We start from the raw sequence: 25,296 nt of genomic DNA, 5'->3' as shown, positions 1-25,296 counted from the left end.
AGGGTGGGTGCGCGTGGCCTCCCGGGGCTGCCGGGGCCAGAGGGTGGCCGCTGCAGCTGCCCGCTCTCAGCGCAGAGCTAGAGCTGGACCCAGGGCCTGTGCGACTCGTCACACCCACCGCACGACAGCGGGGCCGGGGGGACACGGCAGGCGCCTGGCTGGCTGCTCTCTGCCTCGCAGCCTGCGGAATTGGAGGGCAAAGTGCGGAGGGGAGGGCGCTGGGCACAGGAGCCCCCAGGACACGGCACTCCTGCGACTGCAGGCTTGCACTCCTGTGGGTGCTGGCCTCATCGTGAGAAGCGCGCACACACACACACACACACACACACACACACACACACGCCAACCTCTAGCCCGAGGACACTTCCTGTTGCTGAGCAACGTTCTCCAGGAGCAGAGCTGAGGCGGGTGGTTCAGGGCTGAGGACCGGCCAGCCTCGGGGATCACGCCACCGAGAGGTGGTGCCCTGGGCCGTCCTGGCAGGGGAGCTGCTGATGTGCAGGCGGGGGGGGAAGGTTCGCGGCAGGGACCCAAGGGGGCTCCGTGCTGCTGCTAGAGCTTTCCCGAGCGCTGAGACGTTTTCACAATACAAACCTGAACACCCTACGCACTGGACGCACGTAAGGTTGGCAGTTAGAGGAGATAGTGTGGGTCTCAGACGTGAATTACCGACACTCACAGAAGAAACAGAACATCAGAAACTCTCGGGGATGCAGCACCTTTCCTACTGCGAGAACCCGAGGCCCAGAAGTTCTCACTGAAGAGCTCGATGGACATTTACAGAAGGAACGGTGTGGGGCCTGCCCATGCGTATCCAGAAAGCAGAGGGGAGCCTTCCCAGTTCCCGTCCATCAGGCCAGTGAGGACAAGGACGTTTCAGAGCACAGTCCCGTATCCTGGGACGCACTGACCGAGCACCAGGTGTGGGGGAGACCTCAAGGTCTCATTGGGGGTCGTCATCTCGACTAACGGGGGGAAGCACTGTTCACTGGTGTACAGCTGGCGGAACCTCTCCCAACACACGAGGAACAGGAGGTTTCTTCAGCCTGATGCCTGATGCCACGCGCACCCACTCCGGGTGCTCCACCCCAGGTGCTCCACCCCCATGCTGCTCTTGCCTGTGGGGCACTGCAAGTCCCCAAGGTGGGGAGCACCCAGGCATCCCCCTTGTCACACCTGGCTGACACCGTTCTAAAGATCGCGGCTTGTACAAAAGAGCAAGAAAAAATAACCAAATGCCTGTGGCTGCGAGTGACACAAGGAGGTCATGTGTGGAGAATGGCGAGGTCCCCGGAGCCACTGAGTGCAGTCAGCCAGGTCAGAGGCTGTTGGACAGTGAGATGTTAGGCGGTCACAGTCCCACTGTCCCGAGCTCTGTCTCCCCATCCATACCACCCAGACGGCCTACCGCATCCACGACCCAGTGGCCGCCAGCGCCAGCCGGGATGCTGCCAGGGGCCCCCGTGGGCGAGAGGCTGCACCCGAGCCAATGACCTCGTGCTGCCGGGTGACAAAGCAGTTTCTGCGTCCCCAGAATCAGACCTCATCAGGTGGGCCGGAGGACAGTCACGGGACGGCTGCCGAAGTGCATGAAGACTCGAGGCACAAGCCCTCCCCGCGTTCCCAGGGGCCCCTACGGCTCGCCCACAGCAAAGCTCCTTGCGCCTGCCACCACCCCAGCGTGGACGCCCCACAAGGCGGGGGGTGAGGGGCCCCCGGTGACTTCAGGAGCTGGGAGAAACCAACACCGAGTGCCCTCTGGACACGCCTGCTGCCGAGCTCTGGGAAAACCCATGGCCCCTCAGAGGAGCCTGCCAGAAGCCTCCTTGGGGCAGGTGTCCAGCCCAGAACCCGGACCGGGTCCCTACGTTGCCTTTGTATGTTCTCCTTCAGTGGCTGTCTTTTCCTTCATTTCTACCGAAGCCTCTCTGTCTTGATCTGTGGTGTCCTTGTTGTTTCATTTGTTTTTCTAACCAAGTCTCTGGTTGAGCCTTTGTGAATGTATCAAATAAATACATTGAGTCATTGGGGTTTTTTACAGAAAAATTTTAAGTACGTCACTAATAACATCCAAAAGCATAAAATACTTAGGAAGTTTTAACAGCCGCCCAACGCTCTGTACCCGACCAGCTACCAGACGTTGCTGAGAGAAATTAGAAAGCCGTCAATAGACAGCTAGCACATGAGTCCCAAGCCCCAGAGCTGCTCACTGCCCGCTGTCCCCGAACTGATCCATAGATTCCATGCTACCCAGACGTAATCCTGGAAAGATTCTCGACCTAGAAGCTGATGGACTGACTTAGACTTGTATGGAAATGCCACAGGCGTAGAACAGCCAAAAACTCTCCGGTACATTATAGGAGTCACTTGTTCCAGGATTTCCCAGAGGTCCCAGCTGGCGAGACTGGACAGTGAGGGCATAAGGACAGATGCCCGGATGGGCGGCACAGTCCACGGTCCGTAAATAGTACCCCACGGAAATCACTGTCACGTAATTTTTGACAACTGACCGAGTCCCTTCCCGTGAGAAAGCCCAGCACCTTGGCCGTGTGGTGCGGGGGCGTCTGCGGGGGTGGCCCCGGCCTGCACACCACGCCCACGTGGGAAGTTACCTGCGATGGGCTGCAAATGCAGAAGCTGCAGCCCCAGCACTTGAAGATCACCAGATATTTTTACAGTTTGGGACGGGCCACGATTTCTTAAAACACGGAAAACATTAACACAAAAGGCAAAGATGGATACGCTGGACACCATTAGAATGAGGATCCTCCGTTCCCTGCAGGGAACCATGGGGACACAGAGCCTGTGTTGGGTCCGTAAAGAACACGTAAAACCCAGTAACAAAGATGATTCAGCATCAGAAGGGGGGATTTTTAGCAAATACTTCACACGACAGGCCTGCACATGGCCGTTACAAGCCCCTGAAACACTGCTCGAAGCCCTGGCCATCAGGGAACCAGAGGCCGCGCACCCACAGGAAGAGCCGAGCTCAGTGACGACAAGCGTCCTAGCTCGAGCTGCACAAAAGACCGCAGAGTGGGTGGCTTGAACAGCTTTTACTGCCTCGTGGTTCTGGAGGCTGGCAGCCTAAGACCCGTGTTCCGGTGCATTCTGTCCCTGCGGGGACTCTTCCTGACTTGTGGATGGCCGTCCTCATGCAGTGTCCTCAGCCGGTGGGGGCAGAAGCTCCAACGTCTCTAACGCATGCACGAATCCTGTTGGGTCAGGACCCCATCCTTATGGCCTCGTTTACACTGATTTCCTCAACCTGTATACGCCACCCTGGGGGCCAGGGCTTCAGCCCACAGATCCCCGAGGACACAGAGGTCAGGCCCTTCACAGCAGGGCTGCATTGCTCTCCTGCGGGCTTGAGAAACGGTGCCGGTGCTGAGTGGTGGCAGCCGCTGAGGCAGTTCCACGGCCAGCCTGCTGCACGCTCTGCCCCTCGGGGCTAACCCACGGGGGCTGGAGACACGCTCTAGAAGCCTTCTCCTGGCCCCAGGAACTGGAAACCAAGCACGATCCATCAGCAGCAGGATGGGGGACCCACGCTACATCCCCGGAATGGAAAGCACTCAGCAGAGTAGAGGAATGACCACCGACACTCAGAGGACCCAGCCATCTCGCAGGCGGATTCTGGGCACAGAAGCCAGGGGCGCCCTGTGGGTCCTTGTGCAGCAGCTTCCAGAACCAACAGAGCCGGCCGTGGCCGCAGACATGGAGCAGCTCGCCTCTGAAGGATCTGGGGTGGGGACTGACCGGGGGGGCATGCAGGAACTCTGGGGCCATGGAAGTGTCTTCTGTGCGGACGGGGGAGGGTCCACAGGCACGCGCGTGCACAAAAGCTTCTCAGCTGCGTGCTTTGGGGTGGGACATAAATCATTCTTTGAAGCCTAACAAGAGGTGAAGAGCCGGGGGAAGCCTGGGGGACAGGGCCAGTTGGCCCCACCCAGAGCAGACATCTGACAAAGTGGCAGGTTTTCCTTGGCGTTCTTCCATTGAACAGCAGAGGAAAGACCATTAGCCCGGCCAGCGGCTTCAGCTCGAGAGAGGACCACAGGATACGGCTTCCTGGCCAACACCCCGCACCCACCGCAGGCATGGGCGGTGCGGGGCGAGACGTGGCACTTCCTCTCCTAGCTGTGCGCGCCCACTGACAGGTTACGCGACGGCCCCGGACCCTGTGGCCCCTTACTGTTGGCACGTTAGGTTCCAGGCGGTGTCAGGAGCACTTCCCCGCTACCCCGTGCAGCCTCAAGCCAGCCTGGGGTGCTTGAGGCTGCAGGTGGTTCTCCGGGGACCGGGGCCTCCCGCTTCAAGCTGCTGGGTTGGCAAGTGGCCCTGCGGTGCAGGTGACCCCACTGGACTTCCTTCCTCAAAACAGATGTTCACCTGTGCCCTCCTGCTGGAACGGGGCAAACGCGCACCAGATGCTTCTCTGGAAAAGCTTTGGAACATTTCTTGCATGTTTCAGCTCAGTTTTCTTTTAAATGCATAGATTTCAACCATATTAAGGTGGAGAATCTTTTTCATTTGCAGAAAATGGCAAAGAGCGTGGGTGTCTGAGTCACTGTATTTAAGATAATAGTTTGCTCTTCATTATGCTCTAAAAAGGTTTTCACTTTGTTCTGAAATCTCCACTTTTGTCAAGACAGAAATACGTACGTGTGTCTGCAGCTCAGTTGGTACCGGCCGGCTTCATCCCAGAGCACGTGAGCGAGCGTCTCCGCTTCTGGTCACCGAAGCCCAAGCCCTTTGCGTCTGGCACCTGCGCTCCCCAGGGCGGACCGGACAGGGGGACAGGGTTGTCCCCGTGGCTTCAAAGCCAAATTGTCCTGGGCTGGTCCTGTGCCGAGGGCTGAGGCCTCCACTGCTAACATTCTGGGGAGCAAGGCAGGTCCTTGTTGCCAGGAATTTTCAGAGCTAGACAGGGAGGCAGGATGTGGTTTCAGTCTGGACAACTGAGACACACCTGCTCTGTGTGCTGCCCCCCTCAGCTCCCCTCTGGGGGTGCACGCAGCCCCAGTTTGCAGGCCGCAGGCAGGCAGAGGCTCTTTGCTGCTCCTCCTCCTGTGAGAACTCCTGGCTTTGGCTCAGGTCATGATCTCAGGGGCATGAGATCGTGCCCCACGGGGCACTGCTCAAGATTCCCTCTCCCTCTCCTTCCCGCTCTGCCCCCCCTCCCAAATTATACCCTGAATTCTTACCAGATTGCAGCTGAAGCGAGCCGTTGTCATCATGAGCTGTGTATTTTGCTGTGGCTGCAGCAGGCTGTTTGCAGGTACAGTGAGCGGAGGGTGCAGCAGGAAGGGGGGCGTGCAGCACAGCCCCCGGGCGCCTCTCACAAGCTGGCAGGGCGTCTAGGTGACCCCCGGGTGACCGCAGTGAAGAGATGCCAGTGTCCTTTCCAGCAGCTTGGTCAGCAGGGGTGTGACTGTTGAGCCCTGGGCCACTCACGCTCATGGCTGTCCTGCCGGCTGTGGCACCCGCGGTGAGGCCCTTCCGATGCTGCTCGCGTGCAGACCGTCCTGTTAACGCAGGAGCAAAAGCCGTACCTGAGATGAAAAAAAGCAGCCTGTGGACCGACGTTATTTCCAGGTCCACGGCTGGCAGAGCCGGAGTCACAGCCAGGCTGTGAGGAGAGACTTTCCTCAGACGCAGGCGGTCGGCCTGAGGCCCTTGGGTATGGGTCACCCGTTTTAAACCAATAGCTTAGATGACACGGATAGATTCCTTCACAAATGCAGCGTCCCAAAACTGAGGAGGAAACAGGAAACCGACACAGCTCCGTGTCTGTTAAATACATTGGACCTGTAATCAAAACCCTTCCAGACAGAAGTGTGGGCCCAGACGGCCTCCCAGCAGAATCTAGCAGACGGATGGCACCCCGCCCCCAGACTGTTGGGGACCGGCAGAGGCGGGAACACTTCCCAGGGGGTTTTGATGTGACTGTGAAACCAGACCTGACGAGGTCATTACAGAAGGGGGAGAGAGACCAGCATCGCCCAGGAGCAAAGGCACAGACACTCTTCGCAAAACATCAGCAAATCAAATCCAGCAACAGAAAAAGGCTCTGTCTATTTCAGGAATGCAAGGTTGGTTTAACATTTGAAAAAAGGAACGCAGCTCACAACAGTGACAAGAAAGCAGCACGTGCAGGGGCAGCACACGCGATAGTTTGACAACCGTGCGTGATGGCGGGGGGACTCCCTCGTGACAGCCAGCCCGGCCTCGCTGCTGGGGACGGGAACGTCGTGTTGGAAGCCTCGCTGCAGAAGGCTGGAGAAAGAAAGCAGCAGCACAAAGCTTGGAAGGGTAACGAGGACACTGTTGTTCACACAGGCGCGATTAGAGATGCAGAAAACCTGGCGGAACGTGAAAAGCAACTAGTGAAACGAGCATGCGAGCTTCACGAGGCTGCAGGACGCGAGGGCGGGGTGAAGCCGGTCGTACCTCGTATGCTCTGAAGAGATCATCAGAAGACAAGGCCTTGAAAGTACTGCCCTCCACCGCCGGGAGAGCCTTCCGTGCCTGCAGGAGCCTGGCTGCGGACGTCGACTGCCCGCGCGCAGCAAGTGCAGGCATGGCGGCCCGAGCCCGACCTGCCCCGCGCGCCACACCTGTTTCACCCAAGCTTAGTGCAGAGTCAGGGCAGTTTCCGTCAAAGTCCCAGTGGGCTACTGGGAGAAGTTAACATGCTCACTGTAACGCGCACGAGGGAAAACAGAGAATCTTGAAAAAGAACAAAGCTGGGACACAAACTGCCTGATTTTACAGCTTAATTTAAAATGAAGGGATCCCTGGGTGGTGCAGCGGTTTGGTGCCTGCCTTTGGCCCAGGGCGCGATCCTGGAGACCCAGGATCGAATCCCATGTCCGGCTCCCGGTGCATGGAGCCTGCTTCTCCCTCTGCCTGTGTCTCTGCCTCTCTCTCTCTCTCTCTCTCTCTCTCTCCCTCTCTGTGGCTATCATAAATAAATAAATAAAAATTAAAAAAAAATAAATAAAATAAAATAAAATAAAATAAAATAAAATAAAATAAAATGAAGGGATCCCTGGGTGGCACAGTGGTTTAGCCCCTGCCTTTGGCCCAGGGCGTGATCCTGGAGACCCGGGATCTAATCCCACATCAGGCTCCCAGTGCATGGAGCCTGCTTCTCCCTCTACCTATGTCTCTGCCTCTCTCTCTCTCTCTCTGTGTGACTATCATAAATAAAATTTAAAAAAAGAAAAAAGAAAGGTAAAATGAAGTGTGGCGTTGACCTGTGCTAGAAAAATGGACCCGGAGCCGAGCGCCCAGAAATGGGCCACAGCTCCCCTGTCGGCTGGCACTCGACCAGGGGCCCCCTCTTAACCAGCGATACTGAAGCGTGGGGAATCAGAGCAAACTCTGCCACCAGGTGGACCGTTGGCCAAAGCGTGGAGGGACACCCGGCGGTACCTCGCGGAAGCCCAGCCACACGGGTACAGTCGACCCTCCAGCCCAGGCACGAGGTCCCTGGGGCTCACAAACGTAAAAGCCAAGAACATAAATGTTCCTGCAGACAACACGGTTACCGTGCGGTGGGCACACATTTCTTTGGCCGTAGCATTAAAAGTAATTTTTGCTAAACATACTTCATTTGATGCTAAAATTTGCATTATGAAAACCCAGCACTGAGAACGAGCGGGGAAGCCAGTGCCGGGAGAAACCCCCACAGTGCCCAGGCCCAACCCCACATCCCGGACAGCCCGCCGCAGCGGGAAGGTGGACACACGGCTGAGCACACGCGGAGGAGACCCGATGAGCCCAGAGGGGCGGGGGCAGGGGTGCAGGCCCCCACCAGGCAGGGCGCATGCCTGCCGTGTGAGCCGGCCTCCCCCACCCTGTGGGCTGCGTGGAAGGAGACCCTGGCCCACGCAGAACAGCTCCGCGTCCATCCACGGGGTGTAACAGAGGCGCGTCTGAACCCCGAATCCTGAACGCGTGGAGTGCAGCCTGCCCGGCCCGGAACAGAGAGCAGCGTCCAGCAGGCAGGGCCTCCTGTGAGCGGGGCATGGAATAGTCTGGAAGGCATCCGGAGGACGTTCTGTGGGGGGCACACCTGCATCCCATTCCGGGCGACAGGAACCTGCTCGTGTGCAGCCGTCAGAGCACTTAGGCGGTGTGTGTGTTTAGTGTAAGCCAGCCCAGCCTTGGGGAGCACGGCTCGCAGGGTGACTTCTGACACGCCCCCTTGCCGTGGGACGCAGCCCTGAGATGGCGCCCACCTGGGGGGGCACCAGCGGGTCGTCGGCGCCCCGGGCCCGGGCAGCATAGGCAGAAGCGTGTTCCTCACGGCCTGACCCGTGCACGTCGGGGTGCTGTCCAGCGAGGCTCTGACGCTTGCTGGTGGGGCCGGGCCACACCTCCTCTCCATGGGGAGACTCCCCCTCCCGCTAGGAAGTTTCCAGCAGAGGTGGGGCTGCAGCGGGGAGCGAATTGGGCTGTGTGCGGGTCCCCTCTTCTCCTTCGAGGCCTGGCGGCCGCCTTGACAAAGAAGCCAGGCTCGTCTCCTGGGCCGCCTCCGTGTTCGCGCTCCACTACAGAGCGTGGGTCCCATGGGGGCTCCGGCCCTGTGGAGGTTGGACTGTGGCCAATACCGCGGGGGGCAGGAGGGGGCCTGGAGCTACAGGGCAATGGGCTCCGAGCAGAGTCCTTGAAGTCAGGGCCCTTCCCCGGACCCGATGCCCCCAGTGGAACCGTGTCACACATCACGATGGCAATGTGGGAATGTGGTGCACCCCCGCGAGGGCCAAAGCCAAGTGGGTGCCACGGGGTCCCAGGGCCCCTCGCATCCAGTCCACTCAATCGCAGTCGCACGGATGGAGGAGCATTGGGCTTTCCCGCAGGCACTCCCAGGATGCCAGACCTGACTCCAGCTCCGAGGTGTCACGGGGGCTTCTGGGAAGTACGGTCCATGGTCCTCCGACCTCCGGCCTGAGCTGCAGCCCCGCGCAGCCCCTCTCGGCCTCCATGTCCAGATGCTCCCCTCACAGTCTGGGCTTAAAAGGGCACTGAGTCCTCCTGGTGGCGAGGGCCTGTGCCTCCTCCCGCTCCCTGTGGCCCTGGCACGGCCGTGGGCAGAGGCCTCCGGGACCCAGGGGGACAGTGACATGGGGACAGGGCAGTCCTGAGACGGGCCCCAGTGTCAAGTAGGGGGCACGCGGGGTGAACCTCAAACGCTCCCGACGTATAGCGATCCCCCGACTCCCCGCTCAGGGACACCTGGGTCCTGTGGGCCCAGCCCAGCCCGAGAGGGACTGCAGGAGGCCCAAGTGGCACCCACACCACAGGCCTGCCCATGGGGGGAGCGGCACGCCCTCCACGCCTGGGACCTCACGAGTATGCCCTGCCTGGGGTCACAGAGGCCTCCCAGGCTGTTGGAGATGGAGCGGCGCTGTCCGCGGGCGCCAGGTCGCTCAGGAGGGGGTGCTCCATGGGTGGGCACCCCCGCGAGGACCACTGGGCACGGAGCGGCCATGTGCGCCCTGGCCTGGCACCCCGAGGGCGGCGGTGGGTGGCTGCAGGTCCTGGGCCCTTTGGGTCTGAGCCATTTTCTTCAGAATTAATTGGGGGCTGAAGAGGCTGGCAGGAGTCTTTGTTCCTTTGACGCTCACTCAGGAAGGAGGAATCCGTGGAAGATGTGACATGTGCACTATGGGGACGAGTCGGGAGGGAGGAATATAATTACTCTCCGCTCCCGGAAGAACGTCTCAGATCTTTCAGTGTCTCGTATCAGCTTAGAACTTGAATGACATTTTAATTATTTTGTTTTTTTTCTCCTCTGCCTGGTGAGCGTCTCTGAAGAGCCCCATCCGGATTCTGTGGGGTGTGGGGAGCAGGCCGTGCTCATGGGGCTGTCGCGTGACGGGGCTGCGCTCCCGGCCGGCCTGCTCCCCGGCTCTGGGCCACGGGTGCCGGGGGCCGCCGAGGCGCCTGGGGCTGGCACTGCTGCGACTGCAGCCACTTTCCAGAAAGATGGGCCTCCGCTCTTCAAGCCGCACCGCCCAGGTGCCTGGGGCGTGGCTCTGCGTTGGGGTGCGCATGCCCCAAGACGCTGGGTGCCGGGGTGGCCGGGGGGCATGGCGGGTGCACGACCCCAGAGCTGGTGCTGAGACGGCGACCCCGTCAGAGGGTCGGGGCTCGGGGCAGCGGAGCCCTAGGAGCCCCCGGGACACGTCTGCACAGCGGGAGCATCGTCCCTCGGCCCGTGGGGGCCTCGGGCTGCCCGCGTCGCTGGGACTGTCGCTCCTCGTCCGTGTCGTCTGAGGGCTGCTGTGTCCACGGGACCCACCGAGCCAGAAGTGCCCCCGCACCCACTCGTGCATGACGCATTGGTGGGCTCCACATCCCATGCCCCGACTGCTGCGTGGACGGCCACGGAGGCCTGCAGACCGGGACCGTCCCATCCCAGCGTGGAGCCTCACCACCCAAGGTCCTGCCCCGCGTGAAGGTTTTACGGTCAGCCGGCGGGACCGCGACCCCAGTCACGCAAGCACACACGCCACTCAACACTGCCGCGAGGGCTCCACATTCTGATCAAAGTGCGTGGTCACGCTGAGGCGGCTCCCTGGAGCCCAGGGCAGCGCCGCCCCCGCTGGCCCGTCCCTGCCCCTCGTGACTAGTGTCTAGAGTCTGGCTCCGGCGCAGGGCATCCGCGGTCCACTCTTCCCCCAGTGGCGGCCTCTGCGCCCGGCCCCTTCCTCAAGCCCGCCACCCCAACCAAGGCGGCGCCTCCCCTGCCGACTGGGGCTGGGGGGCGCGGCGGGGCGGGGGGGCGTGGCCTGGAGCTGCAGAGCCTGCATCACGGAAGCCGACCGCGTCCCGCAGGGAGGACTCGGGGCGGAACCCCAGGGCCCACAGGGGCGGCACAGCCAGGCCGCTCAGGAAACCCGGGCTTCTCGGGCCTGTGGGTTCCGGCTCAGCCGTCGGGCCCTGAACATGGCGCCACTACAGCTGTGCTGACGCCTTAGCAGGAGACGCCGTGGCCCCCGAGGTTTCCCCAGGTCCCCCTGGCTGGCACCCCCCGGGACGGCTGCTGCTCGGGCGGCTCACAGCCCGTCTGTGTGTCTTGCCTCGGCAGGGCCTGATCAAGATCCGGGGAGACCGGTGCTGGCGGGACCTCACCTGCATGGACTTCCACTATGAGGTGAGCTGCATGGCGCCCGGGCCGAGTGGTGGGGCTGGGGCTGCACACAGGGCTCCTGGGCTCCTCAGGCCGAGCAGGGGCAGACGTGTCATCTGGGCACCCGCCCGGGCGGGGATGTCACACCTGAGATGTGGAGTCGCATCAACTGCCCTCCCTTCCTGCCCAAGGGCCCGGGAGTCCCTCCCTCGGGCCTGCAGCTGACTCCCTGGAAGGTGCCAGAGAGCGAAGGGACTGCGGGGCCCCAGGGCTCAGCCAAGTGGCCCTCCCGGGCCCCCCTGAGCTCCTTCCACTGGCCACACAGCCGCCCGCGGGCAGCAGCCCGGCCGCCAGGGCTCAAGCAGGGGCGTCCTCCGGGCCTCGGTCCGCGGGGGCGCCAGGTGGGCCCACACAGTGCCAGGGGAGAGGGTTTGAGTCGGGCGCCGGCTTCCTGCGGTTTGGGTGGATGTGGACGTGTGACCGTGTCCTGGGAGTGGCGGGGGCAGCCGCCTGTGAGGCTGGTGGGGGCGCCCCAGGCTGCTGGACTCGGTGTGCTCGGACTGCCGATGGCTCACTGATCACGTGGGATCCAGGGCGCGAGCACGGGGCTGCTATGGGGCCCCCATCAGGTTCTTGGAGGAACGGAACCATCCAGACCCTGGAAAGGAGAAGTGTCCCCTCAGCGGACCTCACTCCAACCCGCCCCATAAACTGGCTTAGGGTGAGGGCGCCCGGGGGCGGGGGCGGGGCTGGGGCACGGATTGGGGCCACGCGGCCTGTGTCCCCCACGGTGGTGGCACCGCTGGCAGGAGCCTCAGAGGAGGGACCCGCCGGGGCAGTGGCAGAGCGTGAGCAGTGGGCGGGGGCCTCCAGCTGGGCCTGGCACGCTGCCCGACGGCTGTGACCCGGCAGCAGGGCCTCCCGGGACACCCGAGCCCCCGTCGCCCCGTCTGTGCCCCGGCTTCACCCAGATGCGGCTGTCGACGGACCCGATGGGTCGGCGCAGAAGAGGGGCTGGGGCAGCGCCATCTGGGGACAAGAGAGGGGCCGGTGACCTCCACAGCACGTGCAGGCCGAGCCACGGTCCCCGCGGGTCTCAGGGTGGCCCTGAGCAGCCATGGCAGAGCCAGTCACCCCTCAGAAGGCGGTAGCGGGGGCGCTCGTCCCCAAGCTCCTGCGCTCTGCATGTAACCCCAGGTCGACAGTGAAACCCCCACAAGGTGACCCCAGGGTCGCCTCGCTGCCGGGCGCTCAGCAGAGGCAGGTGAACGTGGCTGATGGGCCCGGTGGGCTCTGCATGCATGTGCAGGGCCAGCGGCAGCGTCCACACCAGGCTCATTCCCATGCGAGCCACACGCTCGGCAGGATGCGTGCTTGTGCCCTTCACAGCCCCTGGGGACCAAACATGTCGCTTCTGCTCCTGCGTGGCCGACACGCACGTGCTGCGAGGGGCGCTGGCCGTCTGGCAGGTCCCATGTGCAGCCCCCGGGGCTCAGGGGTCCCGGCCCCATCCCCTGTCACGTCCGTGGCCCGGGGTGCCCCGGAGGGGATTGTGTCCTGCCCAGTGGGCGTCCGCAGGGTCTGCCTCAGAGCCCGGATGCCGCAGCAGACCTCCCGGGCCGGGGCCGCGCGTGGGGCAAGAACCTCGTCACCGGTGTGCTCCCGTCTCCCCTCCAGCTGCCCGTGAGGCAGGGTCCCCGAGCACCTGGCCCTTGGCGCTCGCTTGCTGCTGCCCATTACCTGGGCCACCGAGCGCAAGGGCTGCTTCAGGAAGGCCCTGCCACCGTCCAGGACAGCGGTGACGTTCCTAGGTCACTGCACCGCAGGGTGGACCGTCGGCCCCCGTGAGGTCTCCTGTCCCCGGTCCTGGTCGCCCTGAGGTCTGCCCATGTGATGCCCACAGAGCCACTCCTGCGTCGGTGGGCGCGTCTCCCACCCTACCCGGCCCCCCTGCGCCCTCGCATGAGAAGCGTGTGTCGCAGGCAGCGAGCACTCGGGTCTTGCTGCCGGATCCAGTCTAACAAATGCTGCTTCTTCTTTTAAACATTTTATTTATCAGTGAGTGCACACAGTGGGGGGAGCAGAGGGCGACGGGGGCCTGCAGCGGAGCGGGGAGCCCGACACGGGGCTCCACCCCAGGACCCCGAGATCACCACCTGAGCCGGAGGCAGACACTTCAGTGATGGAGCCCCCCGGGCGCCCATAAGCCTGGCCCCGTGCTGGTGTGACGCGAGCACCTGCCGCAGGCGCTCCAACGTGGTCCCAGACCCCATTTGGCTGCCTGTCTCTCGTGCTCTTTGGCTCGGTCTTGTCTCCCCTGCCCCTCCCGGGCCCCTGCCCCCTCCTGGTTCCTGTCCCCTCCCAGGCCCCTGCCCCCTCCTGGCCCCTGCCCCCCAGCTCCCTCCTGGGTCGCTGCCCCCTCCTGGGCTCCTTCAATGTTACGACTCGTTACTTCTCCCGGCTTCTTAGCGGTTTCCTTTCGTGGGAATTCTAGGCCTGGGGGTGGGCGTCCTTCGGGTGTCACGGCTCCCCTCAGAGTGAGGACCCTCGCAGGCGTGCCGGGCCTGCGCCACCGCCCTCCCCCTGCCCCCCCACCCCCGTCCTCCCAGCTCCAGGGCTGCCCCTCCTGCAAACCCGGCTCCACCCAGCGGCGTTCCACACGTCTCTTGTGGGATTTGCCGCCGGCGGGCTCTTGGTCCGCAGCCGTGCCGATGCGCGGTGCTAGCCCGGCCACCCCCGGACGCACCCCTCTCCACGGCCAGGCACCGCCGCCCTCACAGCCCCCCTTCTTTCTCCATTCCCGTCGTCTGGGTGGGAAGGGAGCAGGCAGCCGTCGGGGGGCCCGAGCCCCCAAGATGGGCACCACGGCCTCCCTGTGTGTGCCTGGCCTCCCCCGGGACGGAGCCTTCAGCCCCGACACCCGCCCAGGGCCCAGGGGAGACCAGCCGCCAGTTGCCCTACTTACCCCGAGCCCCTCACCCGACCAGTGTCCCCCCTTCCCGGCCATCAGGGGGCCGCCAGCAGGCAGATGCCCGCATCCCAGGACGCCTGCCAACAGCCCCAGCGTGCAGGCGAAGAACCCCCCGACACTAGAGGGAGACGGCATCCGGGGCACGTTCCCAGCGGCTTCTCTGGGGACCCGTCCCCCGGGCTTCGAGGCGGGCAGGCGCTGGCCCTCCGCGTGCAGCTAGACGGTGCTCAGGAACTTGTTCTTCAGACAAGAATTACGTGTGTTCCCTCTCGCTAAAACCTCCAACATATAATTTACAGTCGCAGAGGTGGGGAATGGCTGAAAAAGCTATTTCTGTCTACTCAGACTTGTCCCCGAGGCCTGGAAGGCAGGGCGTTGGAAGCACCACGAAGGGACGCTGCTGTCCCCAGTCCCGAGACTGGTTTTATCACCGTCCGGGTTTTCCTCATGTTTGTCTGTTCTCAAAGCGCCTCCTCTTGGAGGAACCAGCGTGGGAGGCTCGGGCCCACTCCCCTGGCAGCTGCAGCAACGGTGCGCGTGGCCGTGCATCCTGCCAGAGGAGGCACCAGCCTCCTTCCCTGCTTTACGGGGTGCGATGTTCCAGGCGCCACTTCCAGGGTTTACAGCCGGGCTTTATGACCCGGTGTTTTTTTCCAGCTTCAGCGCAAATAGAAATAAAACTCTGTCCCGGGCTCAGGACCGCCCCCGGCCGTGCAGAGGAGCGAGTCCCTCGGCGAGTGGGGCCATCCTTCCAAGGCCTGCACGTCACGGGAGGCGGCGAGCGCCAGTCACCTGGCCTCTGCCCTCGCTTCTGGGTGCAGCGAGGCCATGTCTGTGCAGAGGGCACAGCCCGTCACCCCAGGACTCCGGCCGGGCCCCCCACGGTCACCCAGCTGTTCCCTGGCGGTCAGCTGGGGGCTTCCAGTGAGGTCTCTGGCGTCTCGCACATGAGCGAAGGCAGACCGCAGCTGTCCCACGCAGATTACAAATTAGGGTTCTCTTCTTCTCCCCAAAATCCTGGTGTCCTCAGCCCCAGGCCATGGCTGTCGCAGCTCTTCCGTCCAGGCTCCCGCGGCGAGACCTGGAGGCGGTATCAGCTGCGCTGCACGCCGGGTCCCTTCCATGCCCCCTCATCCCAGGGATGAGGCTCCCAGAGAAGAGGCCCCGGCTGGGGGCAGCCCTGCCCCAGGCGCCAGCTGGCGGAGGTCGCAGAGGTCATGGACACGTGCGGCCCAGGGCCCACGCCTGCTCCCTGGGCAGGAAGCAGGAAGGACACAGGAGCTGGATCCAGGCAGGAGCTTGGCTTCCCTCCCGTGGCTCCAAGCGAGCACTGCGAGTCGCTGTCCAGTAGCAGGACCTGCCCGTCCCGCGAAGTCCTGGACGATGGATGGCTATCGCTGGGACCCGCAGCCCCGGGGGAGCAGGTGACCCCCGCTGGGCACTGACGTCTGGAGTAGGGCCGCGCCAAAGTCCAGAGAAACCCATCCTCTCGCCACGTCCTTATCTGTGCCCTTGTGTCTGCTCCCGTCACCCACGCAGCCGTGAGCGAGGCAGCCCTGACACACCCCCATGCCCAGCAGGAGCCTCGTCCGCGCAGCTGGCACCAAAACCTCAGTGCGTGCCAGCCGCTCAGGCCAGCCCACTCTCCAGGCTGTAGGACGGGGGCTGCCTTCTGGAGGACCCCGTGGGACAGTGGTGGGCCGCGCCACAGGGACCCACACTGCACTCCGCCCACGTGTCCGCCGCTACGCATCTGGTCCACCGAGTGGCAGCCACAGCTCCAACCCGGGGCGCCCTGGCTGGGGGACTCAGTGCAGCCGACTGGGAGCGGCCAGCCACCTGCCACCCGGTGCTGCGGAAGCTGCTCAGAACCCAGGGGCACACAGAGCCCCGTGAGCGAGGCTGGCGTGTGCGCAGGGCGGCTGACCCGCAGTCACGCCATGTTCTGCCCCCGAGGGACCCTGAGACAGCGACCCTTGGGTCCAGGCTGGCTTCCTCCCACTGCAGGGACCAGAGCTCAGAGAAACATGCACCCCGCGCCGCAGCGGGAAGAGGCTCACGGGACCCTGGAGCATCCTTGGTGTCAGGAGGTAGGGGAGCCCCTAAAAGTGCTATGGGGGGTGAAGACTCCGAGCCTTGTGCCCACGAGCAGAACCACAGGCTAGAGGACTCCGTGACCTTGTGGTGGCACCAAGTGAACGCACAGCGACAAGGAAGGACAGCTCCGGGCGACATCCGTCAGCAGCCGCTGGAACGTAGGAGGCCAGTTAGGTCACAGGCTCAAGGCGCGGGGCAGGGCTGGCCGCCACCCCCTAGGACAGTCCCCATCACCTCTGTGGGCGTCCCGGTGGGGCCACGTGCCCCAGACCCCCAGGAGGGACACGGGACAGACAAGCGGCTGGAGATCGTGGGGGCTGCAAGCAACACGGCCCAGGGGCGTCTTTCACTGAGCACACTGGGTCGGGCCGCGGGTCACCAGGGTCCCCACCCCCGGTGGTCGCCACACGCTGGTCTCTCCCGTTGGAGGAAGAGGAAGGACGGGCAAGAAGCGCAGCATCCGGGGATGTTCTTTGCTAGTGTGACTTTACTGTGGGTCAGAAACCGTCCAGGTGAGATGTGGCCGTGGACTCTCCTGCCCGGGACAGTGGCCCTTCCGCAGCAGCCGTCCCGCCTGGAGCCACCTCCAGTTCCGACGGGGCGGCAAGCACACGGTCAGCCACGGGGTGTGCTGTGCGTGACTCCTGTGCCATTACCCGCTCCCGCCACCCTGCGCAGCCGCAGCAGGCTCCGTGCGCTTGGACCAGCGGTCCCCACCCTGCCTCACGACAGCAGCGCAGGTGCCTCCTTGTCGGGGGGGGGGGGAGCACCCGGGCCATGCTGGGGAGCAGGGGACCGCACTGCGGTTGGAGTCCTCGGGAGGAGGCTTGTGTTCAGACCCCACAGCAGCGAGAAAAGCAGCGAGGCCGCTCCCCGGGCCGGGCTCCCCACTTGGGCTTGCCTTGCAGTGGGTGGGGGTGGGGCCATGCTGGGCGCCCCCCCGCGGCGGTGTAGACTCCGTGGAGCTGCAGCGGGGCTGGGGCGCTCCCCTCCAGGTTGGGGAGCCGGGGGGTCAGGGCCCCCGTGGTCGGAGGTGCAGGGCCTGTCAGCTGGGCCCTAGGGCGGCCAACTCCACGGCTGAGTCAACACGCAGGCCTCCTGGGACATGCCATCCCCACCCCGCACGGGGGCCACGCCCAGGAACACACACAGGCCCGGAACCCCAGCTCCCACCAGCCTCCCAGCGGAAACCTCCCAACGTGTGGCCATCCCGTTGCCCAGGACAGACCCGAGCTCATCAGTCCCCAGGACGTTCAGTGTGCCCCCAAGGGTCAGTGTAGGATCACAGGAGACCCGGCAGGGGCAGGAGTGTGCACCCCGGGAATCTGGGACCCTTGGTTGCACCACCCTCCCCACCCCGGGGCTGGCTTCCCCCAGCCGGGATGCTCCCCGACATCCCCTTCCCCAGAAACCCCCTGCTCTCGGGGGACGGCCAGGCTCACGGGCCTTCTCCTGTCCCCCAGACACAGCCGGTGCCCAACCCCGTGGCCTACTTCCTGCACCAGTCCCCATGGTGGGTCCATCGTGGGGAGACGCTCGGCAACCACTTCGTGGAGCTCGTGGTGCCTTTCTTCATCTTCCTGGGCCGGCGGATGTGCGTCCTGCATGGGGCCTTACAGATCCTGTTCCAGGTGAGCCCGCGCCGATTGAGGGTCGCCCCTGTACCTGCGTCCCCGAGATGAGAGTCTGCTGGGAGGACGGAGTGGCCCAGGGCACGCTCCTCCCCGCTTCCGCCAGGCAAGCCCCCGAGGTGGGTTCTAGGGCTTTCCTCACGTGTCAGTTGTCCAGCTGCGGCGAATCGGGTCTCTGAGGAAGGGGCTGGCGGGGGTGGTTCCGCATGGACAACCGCCCAAGCCTCAGCTCGGGGTGCGCAGCCGCCGTCAGCCCCCATCCTGCGCCGGAAGCGCTTTGGTCCCTGGAACCAGGCCTGCTCCCGGGGGCAGAGGCTCCCCCACCCGCTTCTCCAGGCCGCTACCATCTCTGGCCTCTCCCTTCCCTGGACTTCAGGGTCTACTTCTCGGGTCCCAAGAAACACTGTCGGGGTTTGAACTCCCCCACGTCGTCCAGGTGGTCCCGGGGGCGGCGCGCCGGAGAGACCTGCACCGCGAGCGTGTACTGAGCGCGAACCCCACACCTTCAGGCCGAGGCACCCGCGCACCTTGTGGCCAATTCCCCGGCAGCCGGGCCGCTGTGCTGCCGCAGAGCCCATGTCCATGGAGCAGTCAGGGTGGGGTGAGGCCGCTCTGCTCGGGCCGCGCCCCCTCCGTGACCGTGTTCCACGCACACGCCCTACAGCTGGCTCCTCTCTTGCTCTATCAACAGGCATCCGGGGGCATTTCTAGGTTTGTGTCATTAGACGTGAGCCCGCCGCGGGTATGTGTGCTGGGGGCCCGTGTCCCAGGCGGGCATGGCTTGTCCCTGCAGCCTGTGAGCCCCTCTTGCCTCGCCTCCTCGCCCACCATGCTGTCGTGTTCGTGGCCGTGGTGTCGGCTGCTGCAGGGGGTGACGGCCTGCCGGCAGGGGGCGCAGTGTGGGATCCAACGGGAAGGGCCCCCCCTTCACGGACTGTCCCCCGGCTGAGACCACAGAGGTCACCCCTGCAGTGGCCGGGTGGTGCGCGCAGGAGGGGGTTTCACACACGGGCTGGATCCAGGCCGGGCACCATTTCTGTGGACGTTCACGGCTGCCGGTCTGCCCCGGGTGGTGCCCGGGCTCCTGAAGCGCGCACATCCCGCGGCCCAGGTTGGTTTGTCGGCGGCCACCCCGTCAAGCCTGTCTGCCCCCAGCTGCTCTGGGTATGTTGAGTGTTGAGGGGTGAGTGACGCGGTTAAATGGCTGCCTGCGGCCTGCCCGAGAAAGCACGCGGGCTCCCGTAAGGCGCTAACCTGCTGAGCCACGGCCACGCCCTCGGTCACGTGACTGCCTGCTGCACTGCGTCCTCCCTGTGGTCCCTGTGGTCCCTGGGATGAACCTGCCAGCGTGGGTCGCGTCTGCGTGGCTGTTGGTGGGGGAGCTTCCACCCCGCCGGGCGTGGCAAGGGCAGGAGGCCCCAGGGGTGTCAGAGAAGCCGGGTTCCTGCTGCTCCCGAGGCCACCCTAGCAGCAAAGGTTTTCCCAGGCACAGGGCCACATGCCACGGCGGCGGGGCACACGGCTCAAGTGCCATTTTGGGCTTGCTTCCCTAGCTTTGTGTTTTCTTTTGTTCCTTTTAGCTGTTCTCACCACCCCCTTTCCTCTTCTGCTTCATCGGTTGCACACAGGGTTTCTTGCGGGGGAACGCGTGCTCCTGCTCCTCCGATGCTTTAGCTGTTCTGTTTAATAGTCTTTTTTAGGGCAGTTTTAGATTTACAGGAAAACTGAGTACAGGGTGTAGAGGGTCCCCACGTGGTGAACTTTTGCATCCACGGGACATATCGCTTACAACTAACAAGTCCAGGTGGACACTTCCTCATCAGGTGACGTACGGTTTCTTCACCATCACCCGACATTGTGTCCTCTGGGCTTGGGCAGAGGTACAATGACGTGTGTCCGTGGAACTGTCAGAGTCCCCTTCGCTGCTCCGAACACCCTGAGGGGCCCCCCAGGCGGGCAGAGTGCTGGGCGCCATACCCGCCCCGCGCCCTCAGCCCAAGCCACCAGGAGGCAGCCCCGACAGCGTCAGCAGCGCGAGCACCACCTCAGGCTGGACCCTCCTCGACCGTCCCGATTCCAAGGCACCTCCGAGGACCCTGCAGAGCCGGGCCAGGAACGCGGGTCCACTCGGCTCATGGTCGCCACGGTGACCGAGCAGCGCACTTGGGTGTGCGGGGTGTTAGCCCATGCCCTGGCTGCCCCTCCGGCTGTGGCCCACCTGGGACCGTCTCTAGGCTGTACGTCTGCCTGGCTCTGGGGATCATTTCCCACCGAGGGCTTTTTCTCCCCAAAACCCAAAGCTCGGCTCCGACAAGTGCTAACTAGAAGCAAACTGTCCGGTCACCTGAATCAGTGAAGAAGTCTGTGCTGCTGGAGCAGATGTAACGGGCTCAGCTCCTGGAAAGGGGGACGAGAGGCACTGACCTGACCACCAGGCCGGCTCTCGTGCGCGTGCTTCTGCTCCAGGGCGCACCGGCTGACTGGACCGCTCGGCAGCAAGTCTGAGCCCCATCTGGGCACCAGTGTCCACTGCACGGGGAGGCTCCCGCCACATGGCCAGGTCCTGAGCCAGCCTGGGCCCTGCTGCCAGGGTGGGTGGCGGTGGGTGGTGGGGAACACGGCCGGGGACGGACGGCCACAGGGGGACTGTGCCCACCCGCAGCCTTCTGGATGTTACAGAAGCCCCACCCACCCACTTGCCTTTCGTCCCCCGAGGGCTCAGTGCTCCCACGGGGGCCATGCCGTGCCCAACGCAGGGCAGGAGAGCCCCCTCCCAGGACGTGGAGGGTCTCGGGCGCGGGGGCTGCAGGGCAGTGTCGAGGCAGGAGCTTGGCTCCCCAGGGGCCAGCGGCTGTGCGGTGGGTGGGCCGCTCTGGGAGCGCTGCAGCGTGGGAACCCAGCACCCCAAGGAAAACCTCTGGATCTGTTTGTTTCCGTCCATTCCTTCGGGAGAGGGTTGAGGATGTGTACACGCTCGTGTCCTACACTCCATTTACACAGCTGTCCTGAAGGTCCTGTGAGGCCACAGGTGTGCTGTGTACGGGAAGAGGTGCCCATGAGAGCCTTCGGGGAGCGGCACTGCCAGGCCGGGGCCGCCCCCACCCTGAGGCCAAGCACAGAGCCTAGGGGACAGAGCGGGAGGGGCAGTGGCCAGACGGCCATCCCAGGGTGGGGGCGGGTATCACAGGTATCGCCAGGCGAGTGGCGCGGCATCGGTGCAGACTGGTCCTAGGTCCCAGAGCCACTCCGACGTCGGCCGCTTAGCACCAGGTCACAGTGAGGGCCGCCACCACAGCAACCGACACAGCTGCCCCCCCAGCCCCTGAGCCACATGCCAGCGGCGGGGCCCGGGATCACTGCCCGGGGTGAGTCGCCCACAGGCACGTGTGTTTGTGGCCTCAGGCACCGCGAGCCCAGCTCCGGAGTTCTGGAAGCCCGTCCCCTCCTCTGCAGGTCCGTGGCATCACGCGGGCCACAGGCACCACCCACACACCCCGTCCCACATGTGGTCTCGGGCAGCCCGCACGGTGCCCCACAGGCCAGTCACGCTCCACGGCCCTGTAGACAGAGACCACGCGCTTGGCCCCCTTCAGGAGAGGCCGCAGCAGCGCAGTAACGCAAGACAGACAGCATCCCCTCGGCGCGCTGGGGCCAGGCACTCCGCACCAAATTCCCTTTTTCTTAATAAATAACTACCATCCAGACAGATGGGGGAGGGGGCCGGTGGGACGCAGCCATGTGCGCCTGATGAGGGCTCCGAGTGTGCACCCCTGCATCCCCGGGCTCCAGCCCGAAACCCATGCCCCCCTGCTTGCACATGCACTGTTCTCGCTCTCATAAATACAGATCTTTAAAAACAAATTATTCATGAGCAGATGTGCCTTCCGGACTGGGCTCCTGGGAACAGACCTGTCCCCCCAGGGACCCCTGTCCTTCCCTCGACCACCACCTTCAGGGACGTTTTCTCCAGCACGTGCTGGGGCCGGCGGTGTTCTCCTCTCAGCCAAGAGTGCGCTGGGCCCCTGCGGGAGACCCCGGGGCTCATCCCGGCTCGCCCAGTGACTGTCCTCCACCTGCCTGTGGTTCTTCTTTCCCACCGTTTGTGCAGTCGGTTGGTGCACCTGGTGGGGTTTTCGTAGGCTGCTGTGATCGGGGTGCGTGTCCTGTTTTGTCTGCCACCCCCCCCTTCTGGGACACGCACAGGCTCTCGGGCATCCTGCACCCCATCCAGCTTCGGTCTGCGCATCGGTTCAGAAAGCACTTAGGGGGATCCCTTGGTGGCGCAGCGGTTTGGCGCCTGCCTTTGGCCCAGGGCGCGATCCTGGAGACCCGGGATCGAATCCCACATCAGGCTCCCGGTGCATGGAGCCTGCTTCTCCCTCTGCCTGTGTCTCTGCCTCTCTCTCTCTCTCTCTCTCTCTCTGTGACTATCATAAATAAGTAAAAAAAAAAAAAAAAAAAAAAGAAAGCACTTAGGGCTCCACCCCCTCGCTCGTGTGGACTTTGCTGTTATGGAATCGCATCCAAAGTCAGTGCAGCAACTGCTCCATGTCGTACGCGACCTCTTCCAACTCTGCACGTGCATGTGGTTAAAGTTTTCTTATTTCTCTTGTTTATGGTGACATCTTCTTGTAGATGCCGGATTTTATTCGCAGCAGTTATCCTAAAGTCCTTATCTAGTACTTTCAAGTTTTCTCCTATACCTGACTCTGTTCCTATAAGCCTTCTCCCTTCCAGCTGTGGCTTGCTTGTCTGCAAATCTTGACAGGACACCGGCCCCATGGGCTGCTGGGAGGGTCTGGAAGCTGTGTCCCTCACTCTGCCGAGCAGCTCAGCTACTCGAGGGTCCCTCGGGGCCTCCGCCTGGGTCTCCACCCGCACCCTGTGGGAGCTTCCAGGGCCCATGACCCAGTGGCCAGCAGACTTGAGGGCACCCAGGCCATCCCCGCAGCTACGGCCTGCATGCTTCCTCCCCAGCGCAGCACCAGCCAGCCGCCTCGACCTTCCCGGCATCGAAGCGCTGCCCTCCCAGGGGTGCTTCCTGAGCTGAGGGCTGCTGAATACCTCCGGGGAGAGCAGGGGCTGGCCTGGGTCTGCCCCCCGTCCAGCTGCAGCGCTGCTTCCTCCTGTCGGGCCCTTCAGCCTTGAGAAGCCGGCGCTCTGCGTGCACAGTGTCCCCAGGGTCACTGAGTGATCCTGCAGCACAGCCATGGCCTTTCCCAGCTTTGTTGGGAATGAAGGAGCCCTGGTCCGCGGCCGAGTCTTGACAAACCCCCAAGTTCACCAGCCAGGCTCGACTCGGTGGAAGTGGAAGGAAGGTGCCGAGTGTGTGACCGGCATGTTCCAGGGAGGCAGATGGGACCCCCTGGACAGGGTATCTGGGGCCTGCCTCTGTCCCGGCCTCCCTGCTGGGTGTTTGCAGATGGAACTCAGGAAGGCCTGGCGCGTGGGCTGACACCGGGCCACTGGCTGGCTGCACTCAGTTCCCAGGGCCGAGCCAGGCCTCTCCTCCCGCACAGAAACCATGTGACCGCCCTGCCCCCCACATCCGTGCCTTCCAGGCTCTGCAGACCAGCTTCCCTGCCTTTTCCATCTTCCAGTAGAAATGCTGAGGGCATCTCCCTTGATTCATCCCGGGATACGAGAGACCCCTGGAGTCCTGTGAGCCTCCCGCCCCACCGGGCCCCTTCCCCCGGGCAGTTCCCATACCGTCGCCTGGGAAGCCCTTGGCACTGCTGTCTGTCGCCCCTCCCTCAAGCCCGCCTTCCGAAGCACCAGTGCGTCACTGCAATACCGAACCGCCTTTGCCTGGCGTGCCTCTTACTGTGCTGCTCCTCGCCCCCCCGCCCCCCCCCCCGAGGAGGACATAAAGAATGAACGTTCTCGGCCAGCGAGCATCCTTCCAGAGGAGCGGCTTTGGGCCTGGGTTTCCACGGGGGTGTCAGCAAGGAGCCAGGGGTGACTCCGTGTCCCGGTACGTGCACAGGTCGGGCTCGTTACACCTGGAGAGGCTGGCCCCCGGCTGCGCCCCTGCTGGCTCTTCCAGCAGCACGACGGTCGGGGTGAGGGTGGGCCCCGACACAGCTGTCGTGGGCCGACGCGGGTGCTGCAGCCGGCAGCCTGGGTGGGCCCAGCACTGAGAACAGACTTCAGGAAGGCACCCCGCTGGGGGCTGTGGGGAAGGGCGCGGGGTCCCTGGCTCAGCTGCAGTCGGGCTACAGAGCAGTGAGGGAGCTGCAGCAAGACCCCCGGCCCCTCGGCACAGCAGCTTGTCCTGAAAGGGGTCCCGACGGAGCACCAGTCGGCACCACGCTGTCGTCAGGAGGTGCAGAGCAGCCCGACGGCCTGGACTCCTGGGAGGTGGTGGCTGAGCCAAGCTTCAGGGATGCTGTCCCCCCCCGCCCCCCCCCCCGTCACTTGCTGACGCAGTGGGAGAGACGGGCCGAACAGCACGGCGGGGCCGCTGGGAGATGGCGGCTGCCCCCGCCAGTGGAGGAGGAGGGCCAGGGACGCAGCGCGCAGCAGCCGCCGGGGCAGAGCCCGGTGTGCCCAGAGCAGCCTGCCAGCCGGGACCAACCACGGCCCGGGCCCCCTCAGGGAGGCTGGGGCGTTGCAGACACTGAAGAATGAGAAGTCACTACTGGGGACTCAGGACCAAGCACACTAGTTTTCCAGATTAATCCTGGGAGAGCCATGAATCCACGCATCTCACGTCACACCTCGTAAAATGCCATCGTAATCCATAAAACTGACACGAGCCATCGAAAGCACAGCTCCTCTTGCCAGACCCTCATTAGGTTGGCGTCTGCGACCTTGCATTCCTCCCGATTCCCAGGATCAGGACCCGGCTGTAATGAAAATTCGGGAGTGAAGGGGCTGGGCCTCAGCTGTGTCGCCTGAGCACAGAACTGAGGCCGACCGGCTCCCGGCGTCATCGGGCCGTCCAGGGCCAAGGGGAAGCCGGGGCGCCAGGAGGTTAGACTCCGATGCCCCGCAGGCAGGCCGCTGCCACGCCTGCCTGTCGCCAAGCAGGAGGCCGCCTGCTCTGCTGGCTCCTGAGGGTCAGGCCTGTTGCGAGGTACATCATTTGGTGACACGCGCACAGGCACTCCAGCTCCTCTCGCCTCTGGGGCGATTTTCTCAAACTTTTTCTCCAAGTTCCTCCTGCAGCCGCAGCCCAGCTCACCGGTCCCACCGCGGCCTCCGCTTCCCCTGCGGCCACGCGCGACAGCGGGTGAATGCCGGAACTGCTTCAACTCCCGCGCCATCGGGAGCCGCCTCCCCGGGCCGCCCCTGGGGCCGCTCCTGGGCACAGGCAGGGCCGGCTACTGCCCCACAGCGGAGGCCGCGTGAGGAAGGGCCCTCAGCCCCACTCCTACTCAGGCAGCACCTCCACGGAACGTAACACCAGACTGACACTGACACTAACATCCCCGAACCCCGGATGTGCA

General features: G+C 64.0%; 1 protein-coding gene across 4 annotated transcripts in view; it reads left to right on the top strand.

The window, feature by feature from the left end:
- Positions 1-25,296, top strand: part of LMF1 (lipase maturation factor 1) — an 88,660-nt gene that overhangs the window by 51,009 nt on the left and 12,355 nt on the right. For 3 of the 4 annotated variants that reach the window (XM_072835165.1, XM_072835162.1, XM_072835164.1), the window contains 2 exons: positions 11,105-11,170; positions 17,678-17,845. In XM_072835165.1, coding sequence (XP_072691266.1) covers positions 11,105-11,170; positions 17,678-17,845 — 234 coding nt within the window. Of the gene's footprint in view, positions 1-11,104; positions 11,171-16,986; positions 17,485-17,677; positions 17,846-25,296 lie in introns of those variants that run through there. The other variant, XM_072835163.1, reaches the window with a different exon arrangement.

This window comes from Canis lupus, chromosome 8, assembly GCF_048164855.1.
Source record: "Canis lupus baileyi chromosome 8, mCanLup2.hap1, whole genome shotgun sequence".
Taxonomy (NCBI): domain Eukaryota; kingdom Metazoa; phylum Chordata; class Mammalia; order Carnivora; family Canidae; genus Canis; species Canis lupus.
This window is presented reverse-complemented; position numbering and strand designations above follow the sequence as displayed.